Source organism: Synchiropus splendidus, chromosome 2 (assembly GCF_027744825.2).
Source record: "Synchiropus splendidus isolate RoL2022-P1 chromosome 2, RoL_Sspl_1.0, whole genome shotgun sequence".
Lineage (NCBI taxonomy): Eukaryota > Metazoa > Chordata > Actinopteri > Syngnathiformes > Callionymidae > Synchiropus > Synchiropus splendidus.
The window spans coordinates 16,684,137-16,711,219 of NC_071335.1; the positions used below are offsets into that span (position 1 = coordinate 16,684,137).

Below are 27,083 nucleotides of genomic sequence, written 5' to 3' on the forward strand. Positions count from 1 at the left end.
ATGGCCAGAACCAAGCAGACCGCTCGTAAGTCCACCGGAGGCAAAGCCCCCAGGAAGCAGCTGGCCACCAAGGCCGCCCGCAAGAGCGCCCCAGCCACCGGTGGAGTCAAGAAGCCTCACCGTTACAGGCCCGGCACTGTGGCTCTGAGAGAGATCCGTCGCTACCAGAAGTCCACTGAGCTGCTGATCCGCAAGCTGCCCTTCCAGCGTCTGGTCCGTGAAATCGCGCAGGATTTCAAGACTGACCTGCGCTTCCAGAGCTCTGCTGTCATGGCTCTGCAAGAAGCCAGCGAGGCTTACCTGGTCGGCCTCTTCGAGGACACCAACCTGTGCGCCATCCACGCCAAGAGAGTCACTATCATGCCCAAAGACATCCAGCTGGCCCGCCGCATCCGTGGAGAGAGAGCTTAAACCCATACGCCGCTCACTCTACACAACGGCTCTTTTCAGAGCCACACAACTTCTCAAATGAGTGACGATTCCATTTATAAGGTTGTTGATGGTGGTGTTAAGCCATAACTGAATAATAGACTGCAGCAGCGACAGTATTGAGCAGTCCTTCTGAAATAGTGGGGCAGAGAGATACTAGGAGGGCCGCATGTGATTTCAGACAATAATCTGTTACAGACAAAATCAGTTATTCTTGTCATTCTCTTTAAAGCAAACAAGGATACACTGTTATGCAGAGGTGGACTTACAATTTTATAGACAAATAATCCTGACTTTTAACCCTTTGAGTGCTGATGAATGGGATATCGACCGCTGCAGAGTTCCAGTCAAGAACTAGAGTTGTCAGATTTCCTACACCCCGCATGGCCCGTTTAAGACCAAAGCAGAGCCAAATCCACGCATAATAAATATGCAAGTTTGATTGTAAACTCAGTTAAATTAAATAAATATAAAAAGTCAGATGACCCCGCTTTGTGGAAAACGCACATTGCCAACTATAGTAGAACTATAGTAGAATACAGGACAGCTTTTTAGTTGGTTTGGGCGGCTCTTAAAAGAGCCTTTAGGTTGTAGTTAGTTAGCAATTGGTTTAACCGCCAAAGCCGTACAGAGTGCGGCCCTGCCTCTTGAGAGCGTAGACCACATCCATAGCAGTCACGGTCTTCCTCTTGGCGTGCTCGGTGTAGGTGACCGCGTCACGGATCACGTTCTCCAGGAACACCTTGAGCACTCCGCGAGTCTCTTCGTAGATGAGACCGGAGATCCGCTTGACTCCACCACGGCGAGCCAGACGGCGGATAGCGGGCTTGGTGATGCCCTGGATATTGTCGCGGAGAACCTTACGGTGACGCTTGGCGCCTCCTTTTCCGAGTCCTTTCCCGCCCTTTCCTCTGCCAGACATCCTTACAGTCTATAGGTGCAAGCTGAAGTGCGCAGAGTTGCCTCCCAATATAAAGCCGCATTGCGGACGTAGTCGAAGCCAGCCAGTGAGAAAAGGGCGGACTATGACGTCACTCAAAAGTTCACGCAAATCTCCTGGTGGTGAGACAGGGATCTCACTCGGACACATGCCGTTATTCAGACGATGAGGTTGAACGCGTACATGGCTACTACTAGTAAAACTACGACGATGATCGTCTGTTGACTGCATATCCCTGAATAAATATTCTTTCCAGTGTGACTGAGGGGACGGCACCATGGACGTTGCTGTCAATAGAATATGTCATCAGCGTGAAATTGAAGCATATATTGCATATTATTTATGCGTGGATATTGCACATGGTATGCTCAAATAAACTGTATGCTGGCTACTTTGAACACTCCACGATGAGACCTGCGCCATGAACATCTCTACCGGTGAGAGTAAAAGACATGCTATGTGGATAGTGACTGTCGGCAGAATCAGTGGGGAACCGTTTCGTGAGGACGGGTTATGTTATACATTATAATCATGTCCTGTAGGCTGACCATAATAGTAATAAGTTAAGTATTTACTGAACGAAGAGTAATTAATAGGAATAATTCAGTGTTTGTAACAAGAAACGTTATCTCGTTAGAGTTGAGTGTGTGGCTCTGAAAAGAGCCGTTGTGGGGTCCAGTGAGAGGCGTATGGGTTTAAGCTCTCTCTCCGCGGATGCGGCGGGCCAGCTGGATGTCTTTGGGCATGATGGTGACTCTCTTGGCGTGGATGGCGCACAGGTTAGTGTCCTCGAAGAGGCCGACCAGATAAGCCTCGCTGGCTTCCTGCAGAGCCATGACTGCGGAGCTCTGGAAGCGCAGGTCAGTCTTGAAATCCTGCGCGATCTCACGAACCAGGCGCTGGAAGGGCAGCTTGCGGATCAGCAGCTCGGTGGACTTCTGGTAGCGACGGATCTCTCTCAGAGCCACAGTGCCGGGCCTGTAACGGTGAGGCTTCTTGACTCCGCCGGTGGCTGGAGCGCTCTTGCGGGCGGCCTTGGTAGCCAGCTGCTTCCTGGGGGCTTTACCGCCGGTGGACTTACGAGCGGTCTGCTTGGTTCTGGCCATGTTACCGTGGTTCTCCTACTCTTCCAGAGAAAAATAGTGGCGCATGGGCTGGTGGCTCTCTTTTTAAGGGTGTCGCGCGTGACGTCAGTGTGAGGCGTTACCCCCAACTCCTGTTCCGATTGGCTATTAATGTTCGACAGATCCACCCCGTGGGTTTTGATTGAAGGAATCCGTCCGACTACATTTCAAATCTGTTTTGTGTTGGTCGATGCGTGACAGTTGATGGAGATCAGAGCAAAATGTAAAAACCCTTGTTACGTATTTAAGAGTGATGTCTTGAAAGGAAAGTTGATTTGCTAAGAACAATGACTTTGTTCAAAATCAATAATTGTATTGGCAATAATACATACAACACTGATAATTTCTTATATATAATACATGGATATGTTCCGTTTTCGAAGTAGCTGCTGGCAGCTAGTAGAGGGAACACACCAAGACCAGGGCCAAGTCCAGTGCAGAATGTGTGAATCAACGCCTTTCTCTGTGTAAGAACCTCAGACACTTAGTCAAAGTAGTTACTCGTGAACATGGGAGAACGACAAGCTCGTCAAATGCAGTGGGTGGCTCTGAAAAGAGCCGTTGGGATGAGAAGGATGAGGACCGTTTTACTTGGAGCTGGTGTACTTGGTGACGGCCTTTGTTCCCTCGGACACGGCGTGCTTGGCCAGCTCACCGGGCAGCAGCAGGCGCACGGCGGTCTGGATCTCCCGGGAAGAGATGGTGGAGCGCTTGTTGTAGTGAGCCAGGCGAGACGCTTCTCCGGCGATGCGCTCGAAGATGTCGTTGACGAACGAATTCATGATGCTCATAGCCTTAGACGAGATGCCGGTGTCGGGATGGACCTGCTTGAGCACCTTGTACACGTAGATGGCATAGCTCTCCTTCCTGGTCCTCTTCTTCTTTTTGCCTCCTTTGCCGGCGGTCTTGGTCACGGCTTTCTTGGAGCCCTTCTTGGGCGCGGACTTGGCTGGTTCAGGCATGTTGCTGTCGGACAGTAACGAATGACTGCAACCGGCGCAGCTCGCGGTCTTATAGTGGCGGAGATGACGCGCGAGTGTGTCGTTGCCTGTTTCTGATTGGCTGCCTTGGAAAATGGCGGGCTGACTGTCTTTCGTGCTGAGCGCTTTTGTTCTCAAGAGTTGTCGGTTATTTCTGTCTTGAAGACTTGCGCCTCTGCGCATTAATTAACTACTTGTGCGCTAAGTTTATGCTACAATGAATGAGAGAAACAACCTTCATTTTATTATTGCAGTTTTGATGCTGCAGCAACTCCACCATAACCTCAAAAAGTAAAACATAAACAATAAGAATATATATATTTTTAAGTTATGGTCCTGATGAGTTGGCATAGGAAGGTCGAGTATATCATCTTGTGCAGTGAGTTTAACATGTACACAGACATTGACTTACCATGGTGTTATGTCCTTAATCTATAAAAAGGAGAACCTCACAGCATAAACAATTGGAGGCACCTCACAATGATGAATATTGACTACAAGATTTTTGCAAACAGTTTCATGTTAAGATTAAACACAGCCCGAGGAACCAACAAAGAAAGCGAACAAACTTGTGCCGTGAAAGGGAGGCTGATGTGGGACAACTTGGCCACTTTACAGGAAATCACAAGCAATGAAAATTATTTTTATGTTTTAGCCCTAGACCAAAAAAAGTCTATTTTTTTATCCAGAGATTATTTATTGCATGTTTTTAAAAGCTACGGTTTTAAACAAGATTTTATTGACAAAGTCAAGCTTTTATATGCCCATTCCACCATACAGGATAATGTCAACAGGCTTTTAGGCTGAACAGCTTAATGTCGAAAGTGTCATGGCCGACCCCGCCATACTTTTATTTTTGTCATTTTTTGCTCCTGTGTGTCTCTCTTGACAGTGTCGGGCGCAATCGGCAGCTGCAATCAATTTCCTCTGATGAGCCTCCACCTCTTAAGGAGAAGCTGGACGTTGATGCAGCACCAGATCATGAATGTGTCTGTGCTGTGGCATGTGTTTGGAGTCCTAGTCTGAACATTTTTTTGGAAACGATTTTTACTTCCTTGTTTGCCCTGTTTTTTTGCCTTTGTGCTTGAGAGTTTTAGTAAGTTAAATTTTTTTTTTGCTTTCTTGTTTCTTAGTTCCTCGTGCCCGACTTGTTGTCGTTGTGTTTCTGGACTCTTTTGATGCTCCCTGGATTTTGGCTGAGCTTGCTCCGTTGGAGTCTCTCTTAGATATTTGTTTGGGCTTGGGCTGCATCCCTTTTGTGTTGGCTCTGCTGTTTTTGTTATTAAACTCTGTTTGGGGATATATTCACATCAGCCTCTCTATACTTCCTGTGCTTGGGTTCTCCACATTGTCTGTGTCATCACATAAAGAGGGGTGAAGCAAGGCTGCCCTCTATCAGCAGCATTCTATATTTTAGCAATCAACCCACTATTAAAGATCAAAAAATGACCACAGGTCAACAGGAATCCAGACCCACTGTAAAGACAGAATCAATTTCATGGCATATGCTGATGACATTTTGCTGATATTTAAGAGCTAAGCTGAACTGGAGATAATCAACCAGCACCTGAATACGTACGAAAAGGCCTCTGGAGTTGTGTCGGCACCACTCAGTCTGGAGTGACGTTGATGAATCCTTTTGATGTTTTGATATCATTCTTAGTTTTGTGGGATGCTGTTGACACGTAATCTGGGCCTCTCTTCTGATTGGCTTGCTTGAATTGAAGTTACCTTACCCAACATCACAGCATCTGTTGGATTCAATCTTTCACTAGATACATATTTATTAAGCACTTTATTCAATAGCACAAGATAACTTGATTCATATAATAAGTAAAATATAATTATTCCCATAACAACTGGGAGAGGAAGAGGACAAGGAAGAGGGCATTTTTGTGGAATTTCTTGACTTGAACGAGGGAATTGTCTTTATTGAAGAATCTTTGCAAAGAGAGTGAGAACACAGTAGGATCACAGTATGAAGTTGAAACTCTCACTGAGAAATTCTCAGCGAACATAAACTTTAATCACAGGATGGGAGGGGTACACAATAACATTGGAGATAACAAGCAAGAATGTAGCAACAACCTTGTGCATCTGTGAGATGCTCAGTCTGTTCTGATAACAAGGAGGAATGGTTTAACAAAAAAACAATGAGGCAGTCTTCACCAGTAACTTTCCAATAGTCTGAACAGTAACGATAATTTTTCCATCAGAGCTCCGCTGAAACACCTCAAGGCGGGACCCCTGGAGACCCGCCGCAGCACCCGATACTCGAGTGGGAGTGGAGCAGCAGTGGCAACGGATCATTCACTCTCGAGTTTTCACGAGGCCTTCCATGTCTGGAAGAGACATACTTCGGTTTCAACGTTTGAACTGCAAGCATGTCTGGCAGAGGCAAGGGAGATATATAAGATTTATAAGAAAGGAGACCCTTACGACATAAACAACTGGAGGCACGTGATGATGATGAACATCGATTATAAGATTTTAGCTAACATTTTAATGCAGAGGCTCAGCACATCCCTTGACACCATAGTTGAACAAGAGCAAACCTGTGCGGTGAAAGGGAGACTAATGTGGGACAACCTGGCCACCCTACGTGACATCACTGACACGAAGAGTGATTTTTACGTGTTGACCTTGGATCAGAAAAAAGCCTTTGACTTCTTATCTAGGGATTATTTATGGCATGTTTTAAGATGTTATGGTTTTAAACAGGATTTTATTGATCAGATCAAACTTTTATATGCTCAGTCCACGGTCCAGGCTAAAGTCAACTGTGTTTTAACTGAACAGTTTGATGTTCAAAGAGGGGTGAAGCAAGGCTGTCCCCTATCAGCAGCACTTTACATTTTAGCCATTAACCCCCTCTTAAACAATATAAAAAATGACCAGAGATTAAACGGAACTCGGACACAAAGTGGCGAGAGAATCGTGGCCATGGCGTATGCGGACGATATAGTACTGATAATCAATAACCAAGACGAACTGGACATAGTCAATGAACACTTGAAGAACTATGAAAAGGCCTCAGGAGCAAAATTAAACCAACACAAAACAGAGGCAGTCTGGTTTGGAAATCCTAATAATAAAGTCCCACTTGCTATAAAAGATCAAGCCAAAACTACCATCCTGGGATTAGAGTTCTCCCACACATGCAGCTACAATGACAACTGGAGCGCAAAAGAAAGGGAAGTGATAGAAGAACTTAGCAAGTGGGAAAACAAGAACACCACTTACAAACTCAGAATTTTAATCATAAAAACATTTGTTTTATCTAAATTAATGTTCTTAACAAACATATTTCCCCCTCAAGCGCACACTATAAAGAGGTTAAACAAGCTGCTTGTCAATTTTATCTGGGGAACCACCAGAGAGGTGGCAAAGCGGGAGCTGCTCTTCAAAAGCAGAAAAGGTGGAGGGCTTGGAGCCATGGATGTGCCGCTTAAGCTGCTCATAACCTTTTGCAAAACCATTGCTGCTGGAGTCCAGCGAAATGCTGTGTGGGTGGGGCACAGATCCAGGTGGGAGAAGAAGAAGGGTAGAGCGAGGAATAACATCCCCTACTATGTTTTAGCATACTCAGACTTTAGAGCGAAACATGGGCACCTGCCGATTAACTGGGTCGCAGACTCCAACAAAAAGATCTACAAGATTATATCAAATGATCTTTATGGTGGTTATGTCTTGTATAAAGGCCTCCAAGCGGAGCATTACGGCACATGCGTTAGGAACATCTTTACCCGGGACATGGCCGAGAGTAAGAGAGACATCATGTGGCTAGTGTCCGTCGGCAGACTCGCAGTACGGGCTGTTGTAAAGTGGAGTTGCTTTGTTAAGACCAAGTGTTGTCCTGTTGATGGATGCCAGCAGGACGAGACAATTGACCACCTGTTGTTGGAGTGTCCTCGGGCCAGAGATGTGTGGGCCAGGATAAAAGACATTGGACTGGATGTGGAGGTCAACCGGAATACAGTGATGTTTGGAATCTTTGGTGAGTCCATACCACAACAAAAGAAAGATCTATATTGGTGTGTGATCTCCCATGCGGTGTTCAAGTTGTGGAAGACCAGATGTATGCTGGTCTTGCATAATAGGGCGACGCCAAGTGACGTCATCGTCAACAAGATAATTGCAGAACTGAAACGGCAGAGGTCCATAGACACAAAAGAAAATGTGCATCGACAATGGAATGTTCTATCGTTATGATGGTCTTATTTCAAAGCAAATGTTTTCATGTGGTGTAAACTGTATCTTACCTCCTTGTTATGATGTGTTAATTATATCCTTTGTATTAAAATGTTATTTGAATAAAGTAATTTAAAAAGCAAGGGAGGGATTTAACTGACAGCTGCAACCGTTCGAGCACTTGGCCCTGTGAGGGCACCTTATTCTGTGAGTTTTGGTTTTAACTAAGTAGACACATATCAGCTTGGACTCACATAACACCGAGCCTGGTTTGGGCAAGGAACATGGCGCCCTTTGGCGAGCGTTTCACCCAGAACTGGGTGAGACTAAAATACATGGGCGAGGGTGAACCCCCCTCCCGAGATTATGTTAGCAGGGTTTCTTGGAGAAATATAAGCAAAACTCAGAGTCCGTGAAGTGGAAACCCTGGCAGCTGGACTCATCTGTCACCATTGATGTTGTGAACCTAGTGGTGAAGTTTTGGACCGGAAGGGTCTCGAACCACAACGTGTCCACTTTTATTGGTAGATTTTGCACTATCCTCGACGTACCATACAAATCCGTTGATCATTTCGGTATATGGTATGGAGTGAGGAAATACTGTGTGAAGCTGCAGAACCTCGGCTCTGACTACGTCATCCCCAACACGGTCTCCCTTGGGCGATACAGTGGACGCATCTTCTACCCCGGTCAGGTGACCAAGTGCTTTGTCTGCAACAGTACAGAACACCAGGTCAAAGACTGCCAAGAGGTGAAGTGCTGGAAGTGTGGAGGTCTGGGTCACAAGGCCAAGGAGTGCACTAAGACCGCGGAATGTAGCCTGTGTGGGGGAGGACACACTTACTTCCAGTGTCCAAAGTCGTACAGTAGCATCGCCAAGAGCCAGAAACGGAGGACAGAAACGGCGCAGGCTGCCCGCAATGCACCGACATCTCCGCCAGAGGGCGCCGACACACCAGCCTTTCCTCCTGCGAAGCAGAACACTCAGAGGATCAACTGCGCGGCCAATGCAGGCGACGTCTGGGAGAGGAAGAGGACTTGGAAGAGGGAGCTTCGCTGGAACACCTCAGAGCGGGACCTCAGGAGATCCACCGCAGCGCCCGAACCCTTCCCCGAGTGGCAGTGGAGCAGCAGTAGCAACGGAGCGTCAGCGGAGCCAGTCAATCCAGGCTACGGAGGTGGAACTTCCATCGACCACCGACGAGTCGGACAGCGAGGATGATGGAAATACGACTCGGTAAGTGGGGAAACACCCTCACCGACCGGGACTGCAGTAAAGAGGAACGACGCGGGACAGCAGTGGCAGAACCCACGGAGCACGTGAGTGTATGCGTAAAAAGAGAGAGAGCACCGGGAGCAGCAGACATGAGCGTGGAGAAGAAGTTGCGCCAGACATGATCCGACTCTCTTATCATCATGGGTGTGCTCTCTGTAGCTACCTGTAACCTGAGAGGAATTAAGTCCGAGGAGAACCGAAATAGTACGATGTCTGCTCTCCTACACACGCAGCATGACATTATCTGTGCTCAGGAGCTAAGACTCACCACCAGGATTATGGACTAAAGGAACTTGTGTTCTCTCTATTGGCTGTGATAAAGCCGATGGAGTTGGGATATTTTTTAAGAACACCTGGGAGATTATAAGATTTTGAGAAATATTCCCTGGAAGAGTTTTATTGGTGGATTGTTTTTATTTGAACAACAAAGTTCGAATCAATGTTTACACTCCTCCAGACTCTGCCGCCAAGGTCAGGATCTTTAAGAAAGTGTTGCTGACGGTCGGGTATGACACTATCTTGTGTGGAGATTTTAATGCGTACACAGATATAAAAGACAGAATCCCAGTCAAACACCTGAGACTGTCGCGAGAGGGGAGAGCATTGAAGCAAATGAGCGAGGATTCTAACCTGAAAGATGTTTTTAGAGTTTTATATCCAAACAAAGTTGATTTTACACGGTTTGATCGAAACATTAAGACACGGATCGATCGCATTTACGTCTCTTAGAGCATCAAACCTGTGTACTACAAAACAAAAGTACTGATCAATTCTGACCATCTTACCGTAGAAACAGGTCTGCTACTGGGAAATGATGAAAGGAAAGGTTACTGGAAACTCAATGTTGAAATATTAAACCACAATAGCACAGTAGAAGAACTCAAATCTGAAATAGAAAAAATGAACAACCTGGAGGTCCTTTTCAAATCTAAGATGGACCTCTGGGAAAACATGAAGGAACGATTGAGAGCATTTTTCAAATATAAAAGTCAAATCTTGAACCAAAAGCGGAATAAAAGGTTCGAAGACCTAATGATAGAATACATCAATATACAAACTAAACCCAGCAAATCTGTGGAAGACGAACACCACTTGAACGAAATATGGTCAGAATTGATCAAGATGAATGACATGGCACAACATCTCAGACTCCATCTCGGGGTGGAGAACAAAAACACATGTACTGTCCATCACTTAAATAAGGGGCACAGAACCCACCTGAGAAACAGCCACATCTATGTAATAAGGAACAGTGACAGGGAACTGGTAAAGGAGGAGGTCCCTAAGAGGGAGACCATTCGGACTCTCTGTAAAGGGATGTATCAAAGAATACTCATACCAGAAGCCCGCATGAAAGCGTTCATTAACCTGAACAAGGCATCTCACCAGACGGCCAATAGCTCGGAAGTGAAGGAGGCCATCCTCCGACTAAATCGAGGTCAAGCTCCAGGCCCAGATGGACTTCCATCTGAGTTCTAACAGACATGTATCGGGGAGATCGCTCCAATACTCGCCATTTTAACATTTTATTGCAGAGGATCAGCACAACCCTTGACACCATAGTTGAACGAGAGCAAACCTGTGCGGTGTGACTGATGTGGGACAACCTGGCCACCCTACGTGACATCACCGACACGAAGAGTGATTTTTACATGTTGGCCTTAGACCAGAAAAAAGCCTTTGACTTCTTATCTAGGGATTATTTATGGCATGTTTTAAGAAGTTATGGTTTTAAACAGGATTTTATTGATCAGATCAAACTTTTATATGCTCAGTCCACGGTCCAGGCTAACGTCAATGGCGTTTTAACTGAACAGTTTGATGTTCAAAGAGGGGTGAAGCAAGGCTGTCCCCTATCAGCAGCACTTTACATTTTAGCCATTAACCCCCTCTTAAACAATATAAAAAATGACCAGAGATTAAACGGAACTCGGACACAAAGTGGCGAGAGAATCGTGGCCATGGCGTATGCGGATGATCTAGTACTGGTAATCAATAACCGAGACAAACGGGACATAGTCAATGAGCACTTGAAGAACTATGAAAAGGCCTCAGGAGCAAAATTAAACCAACACAAAACAGAGGCAGTCTGGTTTGGAAATCCTAATAATAAAGTCTCACTTGGTATAAAAGATCAAAGTAAAACTACCATCCTGGGAATAGACTTCTCCAACACATGCAGCTACAATGAAAACTGGAGCGCAAAAGAAAGGGAAGTGATAGAAGAACTTAGCAAGTGGGAAAACAAGAACACCACTTGCAAACTCAGAATTTTAATCCTAAAAACATTTGGTTTATCTAAATTAATGTTCTTAACAAACATATTTCCCCCTCTAACGCACACCATAAAGAGGCTAAACAAGCTGCTTGTCAATCTTATCTGGGGAACCACCAGAGAGGTGGCGAAGCGGGAGCTGCTCTTCAAAAGCAGAAAAGGTGGAGGGCTTGGAGCCATGGATGTGCAGCTTAAGCTGCTCATAACCTTCTGTAAAACCATTGCTGCTGGAGTCCAGCGAAGTGCTGTGTGGGTGGGGCACAGATCCAGGTGGAAGAAGAAGAAGGGCAGAGTGAGAAATAACATCCCCTACTATGTCTTAGCCTACTCAGATTTTAGAGCGAGACACGGGCATCCGCCGAATAACTGGGTCGCAGACTCCAACAAAAAGATCTACAAGATTATATCAAATGATCTTTATGGTGGTTATATCTTGTATAAAGGCCTCCAAGCGGAGCATTACGGCACATGCGTTAGGAACATCTTTACCCGGGACATGGCCGAGAGTAAGAGAGACATCATGTGGCTAGTGTCCGTCGGCAGACTCGCAGTACGGGCTGTTGTGCAATGGAGGTGCTTTGTTAAGACCAAGTGTTGTCCTGTTGATGGATGCCAGCAGGACGAGACAATTGACCACCTGTTGTTGGAGTGTCCTCGGGCCAGAGATGTGTGGGCCAGGATCAAAGACATTGGACTGGATGTGGAGGTCAACCGGAATACAGTGATGTTTGGAATCTTTGGTGAGTCCATACCCCAACAAAAGAAAGATCTATATTGGTGTGTGATCTCCCATGCGGTGTTCAAGTTGTGGAAGACCAGATGTATGCTGGTCTTGCATAATAGGGCGACGCCAAGTGACGTCATCGCCAACAAGATAATTGTGGAACTGAAACGGCAGAGGTCCACAGACACAAAAGAAAATGTGCATCAACAGTGGAATGTTCTATCGTTATGATGGTCTTATTTTAAAGCAAATGTTTTCATGTGGCGGTGTAAACTGTATCTTACCTCTGTTATGATGTATTAATTATATCCTTTGTATTAAAATGTCATTTGAATAAAGTAATTTAAATGCAACGGATCATCAGTCAGCCAGTCATTCAAGCCGCGGAGATGGAACTTCCATCAACCACCGACCAGTCGGACTGTGAGGGCAATGGGAAATACGACTTTGTAAGTGAGGCGTCTGGAGTCTCGACAGGGGAGACACCCTCACCGACCGGGACTGCAGCAAAGAGGAACACTGCGAGACAGCAGTGGCAGAAACCATGGAGTACGTGAGTGTATGTGTAAAAACAGATACAGCACCGGGAGCAGAGATGAAGAAGTGGAGAAGAAGTTGCGTCAGACAGGTTACAATTCTCTTATCATGAGTGTGCTCTCAGTATCTACCAGTAACCTGAGAGGTATTAAGTCAGAGGAGAATCAAAATAAGATGTGACAAAACGGATGGAGTCGGGATATTTTTTAAGAACACTTATGAGATTATAAGGTCAAGAGAAATAATCCCCGGAAGGTTTTTATTGGTGGATTGCTTTTACTTGAACAACAAAGTCTGAATCATCCAGACTCTGCCGCCAAAGTCAGGATCTTAAAGAAAGTGGAGGAGCTGCTGACGGTCGTGTACGACGTAATCCTGTGCGGAGATTTCAATGCGTACATGGATATGAACGAAAGAATCCCTACCCCTGAGGCCGTTGCGAGAGTGGAGAGCTCTGAAGCAGATGAGCGAGAATTCTAACTTGAAAGATGTTTTTAGAGTTTTATATCCGAACAAGGTTGATTTTACACAGTTTGATCGAAACAAGACACAGACAGAATGACACAGATCGATCGCGTTTACATTTTTTAGTGCATCACATCCGTGTTACAAAGCAAAAGTATTGATCAACTCTCACCATCTCACTGTAGAAACTGGTCTGTCACTGGGAAATAATGAACGAAAAGGTTACTGGAAACTAAATGTCGAAGTATTAAACAACAACAAGAAATTATTAAACTTATTAAATCTAAGACGGACCTCTGCGAAAACATGAAGGAAAGATTGAGAGCGTTCTTTAAATAAAAAAGTAAAATCCAGAACCAAGAGCAGAATAAAAGATACACAGACCTAATGACAGAATATATCGATATACAAACTAAATCCAGCAAATCTGTAGAAGATGAACACCATTTGAATAAAATACGGTCAGAATTGATCAAAATGAATGACATGGCACAACATCTCAGACTCCATCTCGGGGTGGAGAACAAAAACATGTGTAATGTCCATCAGCTAAATAAGGGGCACAGAACCCACCTGAGGAACAGCCACATCTCTGTAATAAGAAACAGTGACAGGGAACTGGTAAAGGAGGAGGTCCTAAGAGGGAGACCATTCAGACTCTCTGTAAAGGGATGTATCAAAGAATACTCATACCAGAAGCCCGCATGAACGCGTTCATTAACTTGAACAAGACGGCCAATAGCTCGGAAGTGAAGGAGGCCATCCTCCGACTGAATCGTGGGAAAGCTCCAGGACCAGATGGACCTCCGTGTGAGTTCTACCAGACATGTAGCGGGGAGATCGCTCCAATACTCGCCTCCGGCTCTTGAAGGGGGTCCTCCACTCGTCGGCTTATCGGGGTGTCATGTCCTTGATCTATAAAAAAGGAGATCCTTACGACAACAACTGGAGGCACGTGATGATGGTGAAGATCGATTATAAGATCTAATATTTGAATGCAGAATCTCAGCACAACCCCTGACACCATTGTTGAAAGAGAGAAAACCTGTGGTGAAAGTTAGACTGATGTGGGACAACCTAGCCAACCTAAGTGACATCACTAGTACGAAGAGTGATTTTTATGTGTTGATCTTAGATCAGAAAAAAAAACCTATGATTTTTTTTCCCCACTGTACCCACGATGTCTCCCATGGCTTCGTAACTGTTTGTCAATGTTGTCAGTCACTGTCTGCAAGTCAGTGAGTTTAACACTCTGATCAAGTGTCTTCTACTCAAAATAAGAGCATATGTGGCTAAGCTATACGTATTACGCGTCCCTGGAAGTGACAAGCATGACTTTTTTTTTTATCCCGAGATAAAAATCATCAAGATACTAATTATCATGATATAACAGTTATTATTATCTTGGGATATCTCTGTACAAATTACCACGAACAGTGTTTTTTGGGCTCTTCAAGGAGAAATACCCTAACAAACAAAGGACATTTTCTGTTTTATAATATGCATCATAGTATACAAACAATGGAAGACCGGATGAAAAGACAGGTGACTGGACATGAAGTGAAACGTATTTGAAATATGGTGGCGTATAGCTTCCTCTATTTTGTTTTAAGAGTGTGAATGGTTTAAGAATGTTACTTTTCTTAGTGAATTTTAATAAAAAAAAAAGGAAAAAGGAAGCTTGATTGCTGAGTGGTTCCAGGTGTGTGTGCCAGCTGGAACAAAAAGTAGACAGTGGCAGACTGACAACTGGAATAATGAATGAGTGTAAAGAGTAAGAATACATTTTATATTTGAAAGCAAAATCCTTAATAAAGTGTGGAATATATATAGAATCAGGATCACTTCATTTATCTGGAGGGAAACTGTTTTTCGTCACAACCACAACTCCTGCTCAAAATAAAACAGAAATGAAAAACAGAGAGAATGGGTAACATGTAATGTTACTCAACAAACATGCAAGATAAAAATAATGACTTAATATATACTACTAAGGGCAAATAAAAAGAAGCATCTAAATTGTATTTACAGTGTATTCCCATATAAAAATAAAGACATAATACACACTACTAAGCGCAAATAAGAACCATCTAGACAGTATTAACAGTGTATTCACATAAGGTTATTACACTGAAAATATTCATGCAAACATACAAGAAACAAACACACAAAACAAAGGAAGATCAGGAAACATAAATATAAATAAAATTCAAAACACAACTGTCAGCACAAGCTTGTGAGGTGAAACTGGGTACAAACAACAGAAAAAACATGACAGTTAGCAAAAACACATGGATGACCTGACATTGCTGAGCAGAACCTTGGCGTTTAAGTAGCGAATCAGATGTGCTGTTTAACTGATTGCTTCCAGCTGTGTGCCGTTAATTGTGATGCAAGAAAACGAGCAGGGCATGGAAGGAAACTGATTCCACACTGGTGTGGTCCAGAAGGCCCTGGTGGCATTTTCTATTGTGTCGTATCGAGATTAAAAAAAAGAGATTAATCAACAAATACAATGTGAACAGGGACAGTAAAACTCTTGGTGTTGGCAATTCTGAGTTTGGATTTGAGGCACCTCTTAGACATAGATGGCTGTTATTAGAGACAAAGAAATATCCCTTCATTTGGATGCAAACAGAGAATTCAAACATTATTTTTTTCATGCAGCCCAACACCAGACAGTCAATAGCATATGCAATTGAGCCATTTCACATGAAAGTGATCAAATTACAGATGTTTTATTTAGTTTAAAACACTCTGAATGTGCTGTTTTCGCCCCTGTGTCAGAGAGGAGAAGCAGCAGCTGAGACCGGATGTTGTGTCGGAACTTTAAACACCCAGGTGAAAACAGCACATTTTGAGCAGTTTAATAGAAATAAAAGATGACATGGTTCATGATTGAAGTTCAGAAAATTGCTGAGTTTGTTTCATAAGTCTGTCTCGATGCTGGACCCTGTTTTCAAAACTAGTGATCCTCTGACCTTTCTACAGTGCAGACAGCACCACTGCAACCGTGGCTTATAGACCGGAGATCTATTTTCCCACTTAAATATAGTGGGTGTGGCTAATTCCGTACTACAATGTTCATTCCTCACGATGGTAAAATATGTACAGTGGTACCACGGTTTTCGAACATCCCGGAATTCGAACAAATCAGAGTTCGAAAAACAATTTCGAGGTTTTTTTGCTTCGGATTTTGAACAAAAATCTAGAACCCGAACGCCCCTGAACAAAGCCGGAAAAACAGCTGACCCACGACATGGCTTTGTTATTGTGTATAAGGCATACTGTATGTCAGTATGCATATTAGTGATGGGCAAAACAGTTCATTTTAGTAACTCAGTTAACTCTCATTCAGTAAAAAGAACTAATCTTTTTTTTTTATCTTACAGTGAGTTGTTTTGCCACCTAGTGGTGACATGCAATACTGCGTTTGAATTGGTATTGCAGTTGGATTTAAACTTCAATTTAATTGACTTTACCAACATATTACAAATAAAACAAAGTGTCAAACATGGCATGCTGTTAAACAATTTTGACCAAATTTTCCCATTTTCTGTTTGCAGACATACTGCATGCAATTTACTGCTCGAATGAAGAAGTGGTTGGACATTATTGCATGGTATAAATGTCCAACCTCAGAGCCTCTGATGCCTGAGTTAGTTAGATTTATGCATAACAACAATATTAATCATTCTAAACCATCTTGAAGAGTTGGCCCGGTGTTTGACACCATATGAACAAGTAAAAGCTCAGCAAAATATCACCACTGAGGGAAGAATGCAGGCACTCTAATCAGGGTAATTTTAGAAGATAAATAAAATAACAGAGGAAGATTTTAAAAACTGTTTAATTTTTTTCCCCAAAACCTAACAAGAATAACGTAAAACAAATGACTCTCTCCAGCACATGGAACAGGTTCTGAGAGACAAGAATGTTAGTGGTCACACACACACTGCAGCAACATGGTTTTAGCATAGAAAAAGTACCCCCTATTGCCCACATGTATTTTGGGTGAGGTCTGGCGGGACGGAGGGTTGAAAGGGGGAAGAGAGCAAGGACCCCGGTGCTGAAAGGTAAGTAGTTTAAAGTTTTGAATGAACGTCAACTACTGAGGTCATTTTGATGAGAGGAAAACAAAGCCCTCAAACTTAAACCGCACCTGTAAAGAGTCTGGTCGACTCCCTGATTTGGCAGAGTGGAGTCCATCGACAAGCTTGCTGATGCAACTCTCCTGGATCCCAGAGCAAGCTTTTGTCAACCAGCAGAGGCAGAGGAGACAGCAAAGAGGGTCATAGCAGCTGCAGCAGCGATGACTCCCACTGAAAGTGATGCAGAGACAGAGGTGGCATCAGGTGCTGCAGTCGGCACAAGTGCAATGTTTTGGAAGGACTTTGATGAGAGAATAAGAATGTAGGAGGCCTGGAACGACATCAACTACATCAGACCTCATAATGGAAATGAGGGGTTACTTAGCAGAGGAACACCTACCTCGCACGTTGGACCCCCTGTCATGGTGGAAGAGATGTTCCCCAGTTTATAAACGGCTTTCTGTGGTGATGAAGGCCAGGTTGTGCACCGTGGCCACATCTGTACCATCAGAGAGAATCTTTTCCAAGACTGGGCCGTAGGATCAGGCTGAGTCCATCAAGGGTCAGCCAACTTCTTTTTGTAAATGCCAACCTGCCTTAAAGACGGATTTGTAAGTTCACAGTTCAAGTTTATGACCCAATAAAACAGTTTTGCATTCACAACTGTATGCTATATATATATATATATATATATATATATATATATATATATACACAGTATATATAAAACTTTGTGTTCCATGCGTTACTTACAGTCTTGAGCCTCCACAATTGTTGGAGAACCGCAGCTCAACACCTGGAGTTGTTGGAGACGCCTCACTGCAGAAAGTTCATCGTTCCTGGGTGGCTCAGCAGATACTCTACATTCACTCCTACAAAAGCCTATTTTAAGGCTAGGAAGGCATTATATCTTTTTCCATTCATTGCAATGGGAAAAATAGATTCGGATTTCGAACAAATCGCTTCTCCAACGGCCGTCTGGAAAGGATTGTGGTCGAGAACCGAGGTACCACTATAATTCCTAGTCAACTAAGTACAGTAATTACCGTCAAAATTATTAGGAAATGAGTTAACACCTAGTTGTTCTTGGGGAAAAAAAAGAGTAAAATACTGTGAAACTCATATAATTAAAAAAAAATAATTAGTGTGATACTAATCTTTGGTCATACCTCTCAAAGGTGTTCCACACCTGGTCGGCACAAACCCGCTTAAGACAGCCCCCGCTGTATGCCCTAACTGGAAAACTGATTGAAATACAAAATAATTACAATAAATAAATAAAATCATAAGCACAAGTCTAATAAATATTTCACTGAAATTCTTCTCCGGTTATTAGAATAGACGCAAAAGATATTTGGAACTATCAATCCAACCACTACCATTGTAAATTAAAGAGCCTAAAATGAAATTTCATTTTCTGGAAACTTAAAATGAATGTATAAATGTATGAATGGAGAGCTCCATGACAACACTGAACTGAGGTGTATTTTGGCTTTCAACAGACTCACTGCATAATGAATTTCATGCACAGATTAATAATTGTTTCACACACTCACACAGCTTTGCACAAGTATGTTTCTGGTTCTCCAAAATGGAACTCTTAATCTGTTTGACAAAACCAGTTCGTTGGCTGTGGTGTGAAAACATCTTCTGCTGATGCGTTCTTAAAGAATTTGTTCGTCACAATTTATTGATTGTCTTTATGATATAGAAGGATCTAGTTACACTATTTGTACCATAATTTCGAAGTAAATAACAAAAAGGAACCAAAGGATATCATTGATTTTCTTCACACGGATAACAAAGGATGAGGCGGGAGAGTGTCAAACTCTAGCTTCACTCAGTACAACCCAACAACAGAGCAAGAAATGTTAGCACATTTGGAAGTGCAATTTTCATTCATTCATTCTTTTTTTATATGATTCGGGATATTTGTTGTCCTCAAAAAAAATCCTCAATGTTTTTTAGAAATAAAAACAAAAATTATGTATTTATTCAATTGATTCACATGACCACAGTTTATACATTAGTTTTTGTTTTGCGGAAATTTGAAAAACCATTTTCCCAACATTTTTTTAAAAAACTTTTTTTGACTCCAGAGTGTAGTGATACATAAACGATGTACTGTGCACCAAAGAATGTAATATTCACTATTTGTCCGGAAGGCATGTGATTTAAACCGTTTTGGAATTATGTCGGCATGGTTTAACAGTTATTTGTTTTGTTATTTGTTTTGTAACACTTGCCAAATATAAATACAATTCTTGAGATACCAAACTACGTGGCACTTGAATCACATGGAGTGTTAAAAACACAAAATCAGAATTACATTTTACTGTCGACCTTGATGTGATGTGTGAGTGGCAAAAGAGCCGGCTCGTGATTGGTTAGCGGACCTTGCCTTCCTGGAGACCCGCGTCAGTAGCTCGGCTCCTCATTGGAGGAAAGAGATTAGATACTGGACCCCAGAGAACCCTTTGTCTTCCAAATGCCCGAGCAAGAACCGCCTCTACACGCGGAGATATAAAAGGGACGTGTTCGCTGCCGTAAAAACATTCTTGAGACACATCTCTTGAAAGTATTTAAAAAATGAGCGGAAGAGGCAAAACAGGAGGAAAAGCCCGCGCTAAAGCCAAGACCCGTTCGTCACGCGCCGGTCTTCAATTCCCTGTCGGTCGTGTTCACAGGCTGCTCAGGAAGGGCAACTATGCACAGCGTGTCGGTGCCGGCGCCCCCGTCTACCTGGCGGCTGTGCTGGAGTATCTGACTGCTGAGATCCTGGAGCTGGCTGGAAACGCCGCCCGCGACAACAAGAAGACCAGGATCATCCCCCGCCACCTGCAGCTGGCTGTCCGCAACGATGAGGAGCTCAACAAGCTGCTCGGAGGAGTCACTATCGCTCAGGGCGGTGTCCTGCCCAACATCCAGGCGGTTCTGCTGCCGAAAAAGACCGAGAAGCCCGCCAAGGCCAAGTAAATGCTCCAATAACACAATGGCTCTTTTCAGAGCCACCCACTTTAAACTATGAGAAGCTTTGGTTTCCAAACCGTTTTGAAGACATTCTGATTGTGGAACTCCATTCATTACATTAAGGCAGTCTGTCAATTGAATTCAATTAAATTCACGACAATTCAATTGAATTATCGTCCCACAGTATGAGGAAAGTGGCCGACCATCCAAATTCACAGACATCAGACAACTCTCAATCACGATTGAATTTTAAGTGTCATTTCTGTCTACATCGAACGTTGAATTATTTAATCGGAGCAGTAAAAAATACTTTCAGTAGCAACATCGTTACGTATCCACTGATCATGTTAAAGAGCAAGTGTTGTATTATAATCCGGATCAGCAGGTGGGGTAGGATTTAAATTATTAATATCGAGCGTATATTCAGAGTATGACTAAGTGAATACGGGATGTCTGTGCAACTCTTGCAAGTCTGAATGAGCGCGAGACACTTCACTCCTCCCCTGCCTAACTGCCAGTCCCCAAACACGTCCGTAAAATGGATTTATATAGGAGTGACGCTGCGCTTTGACCATAACAGCGGAGACGTAGCTAACGTTAGGATGTCTGGCAGAGGGAAGGGCGGCAAAGGACTCGGAAAAGGAGGCGCCAAGCGTCATCGCAAGGTTCTCCGCGATAACATCCAGGGCATCACCAAGCCCGCTATTCGCCGTCTGGCTCGTCGTGGCGGAGTCAAGCGGATCTCCGGTCTCATCTACGAGGAGACCCGCGGAGTGCTCAAAGTGTTTCTGGAGAACGTGATTCGTGACGCCGTCACTTACACCGAGCACGCCAAGAGGAAGACCGTGACCGCTATGGACGTGGTCTACGCTCTCAAGAGGCAGGGCCGCACTCTGTACGGCTTCGGCGGTTAAACCAACGGTGAATCGTTCACAACCCAAAGGCTCTTTTAAGAGCCGCCCACCTTTCCTAAGTGGCGGTGTTCTTAGTGTGTTTCGTTTGTTATGAATCGCATATGATACGATGTAATGAGTCTACAACCAAGTAGTGAACGTAAGTGTTGCTTACTTTGTCACAGTTGCGTTTTAGAGTCATGGCCACCATCTTAATGACCAAACAAGTTTGAAACTGAGATTGAGAGCGTTACTATGCAGTGCACTTACGAAAACCACATGACTCTAGAACTTACAGACTGACACAGAATATAAATAAATTTGGAACAGTCCTCTTTTCTCTTTCGACATCAGCATGAAAATAACGCAGTTTTCCTCATATTTCTGTGAGAATATTTCGTGATATTCCATTGTTTGCGATATAATGAAACATTCGCTCGTTAGTTTGAGTGTGTGGCTCTGAAAAGAGCCGTTGTGGGGTCCAGTTAGAGGCGTATGGGTTTAAGCTCTCTCTCCGCGGATGCGGCGGGCCAGCTGGATGTCTTTGGGCATGATAGTGACTCTCTTGGCGTGGATGGCGCACAAGTTAGTGTCCTCGAAGAGGCCGACCAGGTAAGCCTCGCTGGCTTCCTGCAGAGCCATGACGGCGGAGCTCTGGAAGCGCAGGTCAGTCTTGAAGTCCTGCGCGATCTCACGGACCAGGCGCTGGAAGGGCAGCTTGCGGATCAGCAGCTCGGTGGACTTCTGGTAGCGACGGATCTCTCTCAGAGCCACAGTGCCGGGCCTGTAACGGTGAGGCTTCTTGACTCCGCCGGTGGCTGGGGCGCTCTTGCGGGCGGCCTTGGTGGCCAGCTGCTTCCTGGGGGCTTTGCCTCCGGTGGACTTACGAGCGGTCTGCTTGGTTCTGGCCATGGTAGTGGAGCTCTTCTGTGTTCAGAAAAGGTGATATCTGAGGGGATGAGGCTCTGTCTTTTAAGCGCCGAAAGAGCATCGTCATTCCGACGTCATTTTTACAGCTCTGGTCCTGATTGGTGACAAATCACTCCGCCTCCACGGGAAGAGCTTCACTCCTGATTGGAGGAATCGCTTTCAAATCACGCGCAACAGTCCAAAGTCATTTCCAGTGTCCTCATGTTCCGAGATTTAAGTAAAAATCCACTTGTAAAGAGCCATTTCTGTTCTTTTGGTTAATAAATGATTTAAATTAATTTAGACATTTATTAACATTTATTTAATTGATATGGAAGGACGGATAAATAGTTTGTATGGAAAACTACAAAATATTCGTGATGTCGTGGTATCTCTAAGCACTTAGTCAATGGATCATTTCAGCTTTCACGCGCATGTTCGCGTTTTGAGTTAAGGAAAAAAGGGGAGAAACGTCATCCCGACTTAAGTTAGGAACATGTGATTTCTTCCTGAATGGAAACTATGGCGCTTTTCTTGCGCAACTCCACATTACCCTGTCAGTCATTTCTGAGATGGTCATCAGTTGTGTTTGAAGCTTTAATTGAGTCGACATGCATGGAAAACCACTAAATATATGCTGGCAACAACAGCAAAGCTCGTCAGATAAAGTGGGTGGCTCTGAAAAGAGCCGTTGTGGTGAAATAGTCAGCCGACCATTTACTTGGAGCTGGTGTACTTGGTGACGGCCTTGGTTCCCTCGGACACGGCGTGCTTGGCCAGCTCACCGGGGAGGAGCAGGCGCACGGCGGTCTGGATCTCCCGGGAAGAGATGGTGGAGCGCTTGTTGTAGTGAGCCAGGCGAGACGCTTCTCCGGCGATGCGCTCGAAGATGTCGTTGACGAACGAGTTCATGATGCTCATGGCCTTGGACGAGATGCCGGTGTCGGGATGGACCTGCTTGAGCACCTTGTACACGTAGATGGCGTAGCTCTCCTTCCTGGTCCTCTTCTTCTTTTTGCCTCCTTTGCCGGCGGTCTTGGTCACGGCTTTCTTGGAGCCCTTCTTGGGCGCGGACTTCGCTGGCTCAGGCATGTTGCTGCTGGACAGTAGCGAGTGACTGCAACCGGCGCAGCTCGCGGTTTTATAGCCGTGTAGCTGTGTCGTTGCATGTTTCTGATTGGCTCCTTTGAAAAGGGGCGGCATGGCTTTTCTTTCGTTTGTGTCGCTCTTGGCTGCGGCCACCGAAACTGCTGGTGTTCTTTATAAACACATCATTGAATGAGAAGATGTGATGCTTATAGAGAAACCAGAGAAATTTGAAAATTGTGTGATGCACCAAACAACCTGACGAAAATGTCGTCGCGGGGGAAAGGCACGCCCATTCAGTGTTATCTTTCCACCAAGCATCTTAATGTCAGAGCACGTTATAAAGCGGTCATGAGTTATACTAATAACTAATAATACTAATAATACTGTGTGCTGTTGTGCGTTTATTCATTAACGTATATTTTTTTCTGGTCTGTGAAATGCAGCAATCTAATAAAACAGCCATTGTTATATATATATATACAGGACACTCAATGTGAAAACGGGGTACACTTGATTGATGAACTTCTCTTTAGTTGAAAGTGGGTGGCTCTGAAAAGAGCCTTTGTGGTGTTGGGAGCCTTTACTTGGCCTTGGCGGGCTTCTCGGTTTTCTTGGGCAGCAGAACCGCCTGGATGTTGGGCAGGACACCACCCTGAGCGATGGTGACTCCTCCGAGCAGCTTGTTGAGCTCCTCGTCGTTGCGGACAGCCAGCTGCAGGTGGCGGGGGATGATCCTGGTCTTTTTGTTGTCGCGGGCGGCGTTTCCAGCCAACTCCAGGATCTCAGCAGTCAGATACTCCAGCACGGCCGCCAGGTAAACGGGGGCACCGGCACCGACACGCTGAGCATAGTTGCCCTTCCTGAGCAGCCTGTGGACACGACCGACCGGGAACTGGAGTCCGGCTCTGGATGAGCGGGACTTAGCCTTGGCGCGGGACTTGCCGCCGGTTTTGCCTCTTCCACTCATGGTAGCTTGGAAAATTCAGTCGAGATGTGATTGAGAGAGTAGGGCAGCCTCTAAATAGGTCCGAGGGTGGAGGGCGGTCCCAACGAGACTTTAACTCTTTCCTCCAATGAAATATGGAGTTTGTGGCTGGGTTGATGTTGGAGGCGGAGGTAGTGGCCAACGAGCCTTTTCTGTGTGGATGCACGAGCGAGATCTTCACTGGGAACAGCTCATTGTTTGCCGCTGAAGTGGATAATCTAATCACTAAATGACAATTGATGCGTGATGCGTCATGACTCTCCAAATAATGTGTCTCAGTACTGAGGACAGTCGTGATGAGAACGTGCATCTATCAGAAACGCATCTATTAAACACAGCGGAGGCTCAGTAGAGAAAGTGGGTGGCTCTGAAAAGAGCCTTTTAAGGAAGACAAGAACGTCTACTTTTTCTTGGGTGCTGCCTTCTTGGCTTTAGGCTTGGCTGCCTTCTTGACCGGAGTTTTCTTGGCTGCGGGCTTCTTAGCCACCTTCTTGGGGCTCTTGGTGGGCTTCTTGGCAGCGGCTTTCTTGGGACTCTTTGTCGCCGCCTTCTTAGCTGCAGGCTTCTTGGCCGCCTTCTTCGGAGACTTCTTGGCGGCCGCCGGCTTCTTCGCTGGGCTCTTGGGCTTCTTGGCGGCGGCAGGTTTCTTGGCGGCGGCCTTCTTGGCTTTGGGAGCGGCTTTCTTGGCTTTGGGAGCTTCTTTCTTGCTCATCTTGAAAGAGCCGGAAGCTCCGGTACCCTTGGTCTGAACCAGGGTTCCGGCAGTAACTAGCTTCTTCACAGCGGTCTTAACGCGAGCATTGTTCTTCTCCACATCGTATCCTCCGGCGGACAGAGCTTTCTTGATGGCGGCTAGTGACACACCGCTGCGCTCCTTGGAGGCGGACACAGCCTTGACGATGAGCTCGCCGACGCTGGGGCCGGTCTTGGCGGGCTTCGTGGCCTTCTTCTTCTTGGCGGCCTTGGCCGGAGCGGCGGCTGGTGCTGGAGCGACTTCTGCCATGTTCACAGTGCTTCTCTCTCAAACGTCCGTGTAGATTGACACGCTCTACTGTGTGGGATGCACTTAAACGCAGCATGAGAACCGTGGAGAGTGAAGGCAGCTGCAGCTCTACGAGCAGCGCGACGCTGCTCCACACTTGTGTTTTCTCTCCTTCTTTCAAAGCGACAAACAACGACTCTGTACACATTTTAAAGACTATAAATTAACATTTATGGTAGCGGGCACCTTTCTCTTCCATCTCAACACACAAACACTTGAAAATGTCCTTATACTTTTGTCGTAAATCGTCATAAATTCACCTCATCGCTGTCGTCAGCGCTCCTCCTCACAGATGTCCTCCTCGTTTTTCTTCGATAAAAGTAGAAAAACCAATGAAAACGTCGCCAAACCGAGTTGATAGTGTAGCAGGCTCTTTATTTATTCTATGGAAAAGTGAGTTAGATATTTTTTCATCAGCCATGTCGAATAACATAGCGTTTAAAACGCATAGCAAACACACACTCGCCGTGGCTGCTTGATGTCACGTCAATTGTCTTCTGTTCTCTCCAACATGAAATGAAAGAATAAATGTTTTCAACTCGATTCCAAAAACAATATTATATATCGATCAGACAATTCTTAACAAGAAAGTATGTCTATTTCCTGCAATCAGCTGACATGGCACAGGGGACTATTTCAACTTTGCAATGTTTGCTATTTTACAATGTGAAAATGTCATGGTTACGTTTGATGCAGGAATTTTAAGATGCCCATCTTACAGATTTCATCTTGAGAAAGTTTACATTTAACTATGAGTCTCTTGTTGATTGACGTGATTAGATGTTGTGAAGCAGTTTTATAACCTGTTTGTATTGTAGGGAATTGAGTAATAATAATAAAAAGAACAACCACCCAACTTCATAGACATAATGAATTCAACAAGATTACAAAATCAGTTATGTTTGGATCATGTGTTTGTGAAGATCAGTCAATTTTAAAATGGGTGAAATGGTATCAAAAAATACATTTATGTATTGAAATCAAATTGCTTCTGACAGGAAAAAGAAAATGGTGGTTGACCTCTTAGCCCCCCGTGTGCAGATAACTGCCGTGGTGCTTTTAACCACATTTAGGGACACTGCTCGCACCATCTTGTATTGATTGGGAAAATAAAGGAAAGAAGTCAAGCAAGTAATTCCTATCACAAAATGCAAAAAGAACAACTCAGGAAAGCATGTGTTTTAAGGGGATGAAGTAGAACTTTTGGATGAAGTTTATTCTGATGATCAGTCAGAGAAACTCTGAATACCATAGATTCATGTTCAAATATGCATGTATAAGGTCATTGTGAACAGACAGCCACCTGCAGAAATATTTGTGGATTGGGGGAGATCTCAGGCCTAGTTTGTGTTTCATACCAATCAACCCAATTCCACATTTCCAAGCGTTTATCTTATCCGTAAAAAGCACATTGTGTGCCATGTTTCATGACAAATCACATCTAGTCCCAGTAAAACCTTGCTTTCTAACCTCGAGCTTCACAAGTTCAATGCTGCTTCCATAAGATAGTTTTACCTTTAATTGGAAATAAGAGCTCTTGATTGACTTGAGCGGCTCTTAAAAGAGCCTTTGGGTTGTGAACGATTCACCGTTGGTTTAACCGCCGAAGCCGTACAGAGTGCGGCCCTGCCTCTTGAGAGCGTAGACCACGTCCATGGCGGTCACGGTCTTCCTCTTGGCGTGCTCGGTGTAAGTGACGGCGTCACGGATCACGTTCTCCAGAAACACCTTGAGCACTCCGCGGGTCTCCTCGTAGATAAGACCGGAGATCCGCTTGACTCCGCCACGGCGAGCCAGACGGCGAATAGCGGGCTTGGTGATACCCTGGATATTATCGCGGAGAACCTTACGGTGACGCTTGGCGCCTCCTTTTCCAAGTCCTTTTCCGCCCTTCCCTCTGCCAGACATCCTTTCACCTAAAACGTTGAAACCGTAGTACTTATGGACAGCGTTGCCGCCATATATAAAGCCAAATTGCGGACGTTGTTGAAGCCGTTCATCGAGCTATGACATCATTCGAAACAATCAACAAATGGCCGTTTAACTTCTATTGAATCGTTATGGATTTAGACGTGTTGTGCGCGTGCTGAGCCACAATGCAGGCAAGATTGAGCGGCAGACCAAAGATTTATTTTAAACTGTTTAAACATATTTCTCCCCATG

General features: G+C 44.7%; 8 protein-coding genes across 8 annotated transcripts; 3 read left to right on the forward strand and 5 right to left on the reverse strand.

The window, feature by feature from the left end:
* On the forward strand, positions 1–20,959 carry LOC128753870 (histone H3-like). The gene is made up of 2 exons (XM_053856030.1): positions 1–329; positions 20,583–20,959. Exons 1-2 carry the CDS (start codon positions 1–3, stop codon positions 20,914–20,916), a joined length of 663 nt encoding a protein of 220 aa, XP_053712005.1. The 3' UTR covers positions 20,917–20,959.
* On the reverse strand, positions 1,040–26,838 carry LOC128753867 (uncharacterized). The gene is made up of 5 exons (XM_053856029.1): positions 26,536–26,838; positions 23,545–23,559; positions 21,479–21,817; positions 20,024–20,030; positions 1,040–1,360 (listed from the first exon to the last, which is right to left on the reverse strand). Exons 1-5 carry the CDS (start codon positions 26,826–26,828, stop codon positions 1,040–1,042), a joined length of 975 nt encoding a protein of 324 aa, XP_053712004.1. The 5' UTR covers positions 26,829–26,838.
* LOC128753873 (histone H3) lies at positions 2,050–2,486 on the reverse strand. Its single transcript, XM_053856034.1, has one exon. It carries the CDS (start codon positions 2,473–2,475, stop codon positions 2,065–2,067), a length of 411 nt encoding a protein of 136 aa, XP_053712009.1. The 5' UTR covers positions 2,476–2,486; the 3' UTR covers positions 2,050–2,064.
* LOC128753877 (histone H2B 1/2) lies at positions 3,063–3,456 on the reverse strand. Its single transcript, XM_053856038.1, has one exon. It carries the CDS (start codon positions 3,453–3,455, stop codon positions 3,081–3,083), a length of 375 nt encoding a protein of 124 aa, XP_053712013.1. The 5' UTR covers position 3,456; the 3' UTR covers positions 3,063–3,080.
* LOC128753866 (uncharacterized) lies at positions 6,348–7,628 on the forward strand. Its single transcript, XM_053856028.1, has 2 exons — positions 6,348–7,470; positions 7,536–7,628. The coding sequence occupies exons 1-2, from the start codon at positions 6,417–6,419 to the stop codon at positions 7,568–7,570; spliced, it is 1,089 nt and encodes a 362-aa protein (XP_053712003.1). The 5' UTR covers positions 6,348–6,416; the 3' UTR covers positions 7,571–7,628.
* LOC128753874 (histone H2A) lies at positions 19,622–20,008 on the forward strand. The gene has a single exon (XM_053856035.1). It carries the CDS (start codon positions 19,622–19,624, stop codon positions 20,006–20,008), a length of 387 nt encoding a protein of 128 aa, XP_053712010.1.
* On the reverse strand, positions 22,393–22,903 carry LOC128753876 (histone H2B 1/2). Its single transcript, XM_053856037.1, has one exon. It carries the CDS (start codon positions 22,894–22,896, stop codon positions 22,522–22,524), a length of 375 nt encoding a protein of 124 aa, XP_053712012.1. The 5' UTR covers positions 22,897–22,903; the 3' UTR covers positions 22,393–22,521.
* LOC128753872 (histone H1-like) lies at positions 24,139–24,895 on the reverse strand. Its single transcript, XM_053856032.1, has one exon. The coding sequence runs from the start codon at positions 24,879–24,881 to the stop codon at positions 24,279–24,281; it is 603 nt and encodes a 200-aa protein (XP_053712007.1). The 5' UTR covers positions 24,882–24,895; the 3' UTR covers positions 24,139–24,278.
* Positions 26,839–27,083: the final 245 nt, after the last annotated feature.

Coding starts and splice junctions, on each gene's coding strand:
- LOC128753877 (XM_053856038.1), bottom strand. CDS start 3,455: ATGCCTGAACCAGCCAAGTCCGCGCCCAAGAAGGGCTCCAAGAAAGCC.
- LOC128753872 (XM_053856032.1), bottom strand. CDS start 24,881: ATGGCAGAAGTCGCTCCAGCACCAGCCGCCGCTCCGGCCAAGGCCGCC.
- LOC128753873 (XM_053856034.1), bottom strand. CDS start 2,475: ATGGCCAGAACCAAGCAGACCGCTCGTAAGTCCACCGGCGGTAAAGCC.
- LOC128753876 (XM_053856037.1), bottom strand. CDS start 22,896: ATGCCTGAGCCAGCGAAGTCCGCGCCCAAGAAGGGCTCCAAGAAAGCC.
- LOC128753867 (XM_053856029.1), bottom strand. CDS start 26,828: ATGTCTGGCAGAGGGAAGGGCGGAAAAGGACTTGGAAAAGGAGGCGCC.
- LOC128753866 (XM_053856028.1), top strand. CDS start 6,417: ATGGCGTATGCGGACGATATAGTACTGATAATCAATAACCAAGACGAA. Junction 7,471..7,535: donor AGTGATGTTTGGAATCTTTG/GTGAGTCCATAC, acceptor GCGGTGTTCAAG/TTGTGGAAGACCAGATGTAT.
- LOC128753870 (XM_053856030.1), top strand. CDS start 1: ATGGCCAGAACCAAGCAGACCGCTCGTAAGTCCACCGGAGGCAAAGCC. Junction 330..20,582: donor CTCTTCGAGGACACCAACCT/GTGCGCCATCCA, acceptor TGACCATAACAG/CGGAGACGTAGCTAACGTTA.
- LOC128753874 (XM_053856035.1), top strand. CDS start 19,622: ATGAGCGGAAGAGGCAAAACAGGAGGAAAAGCCCGCGCTAAAGCCAAG.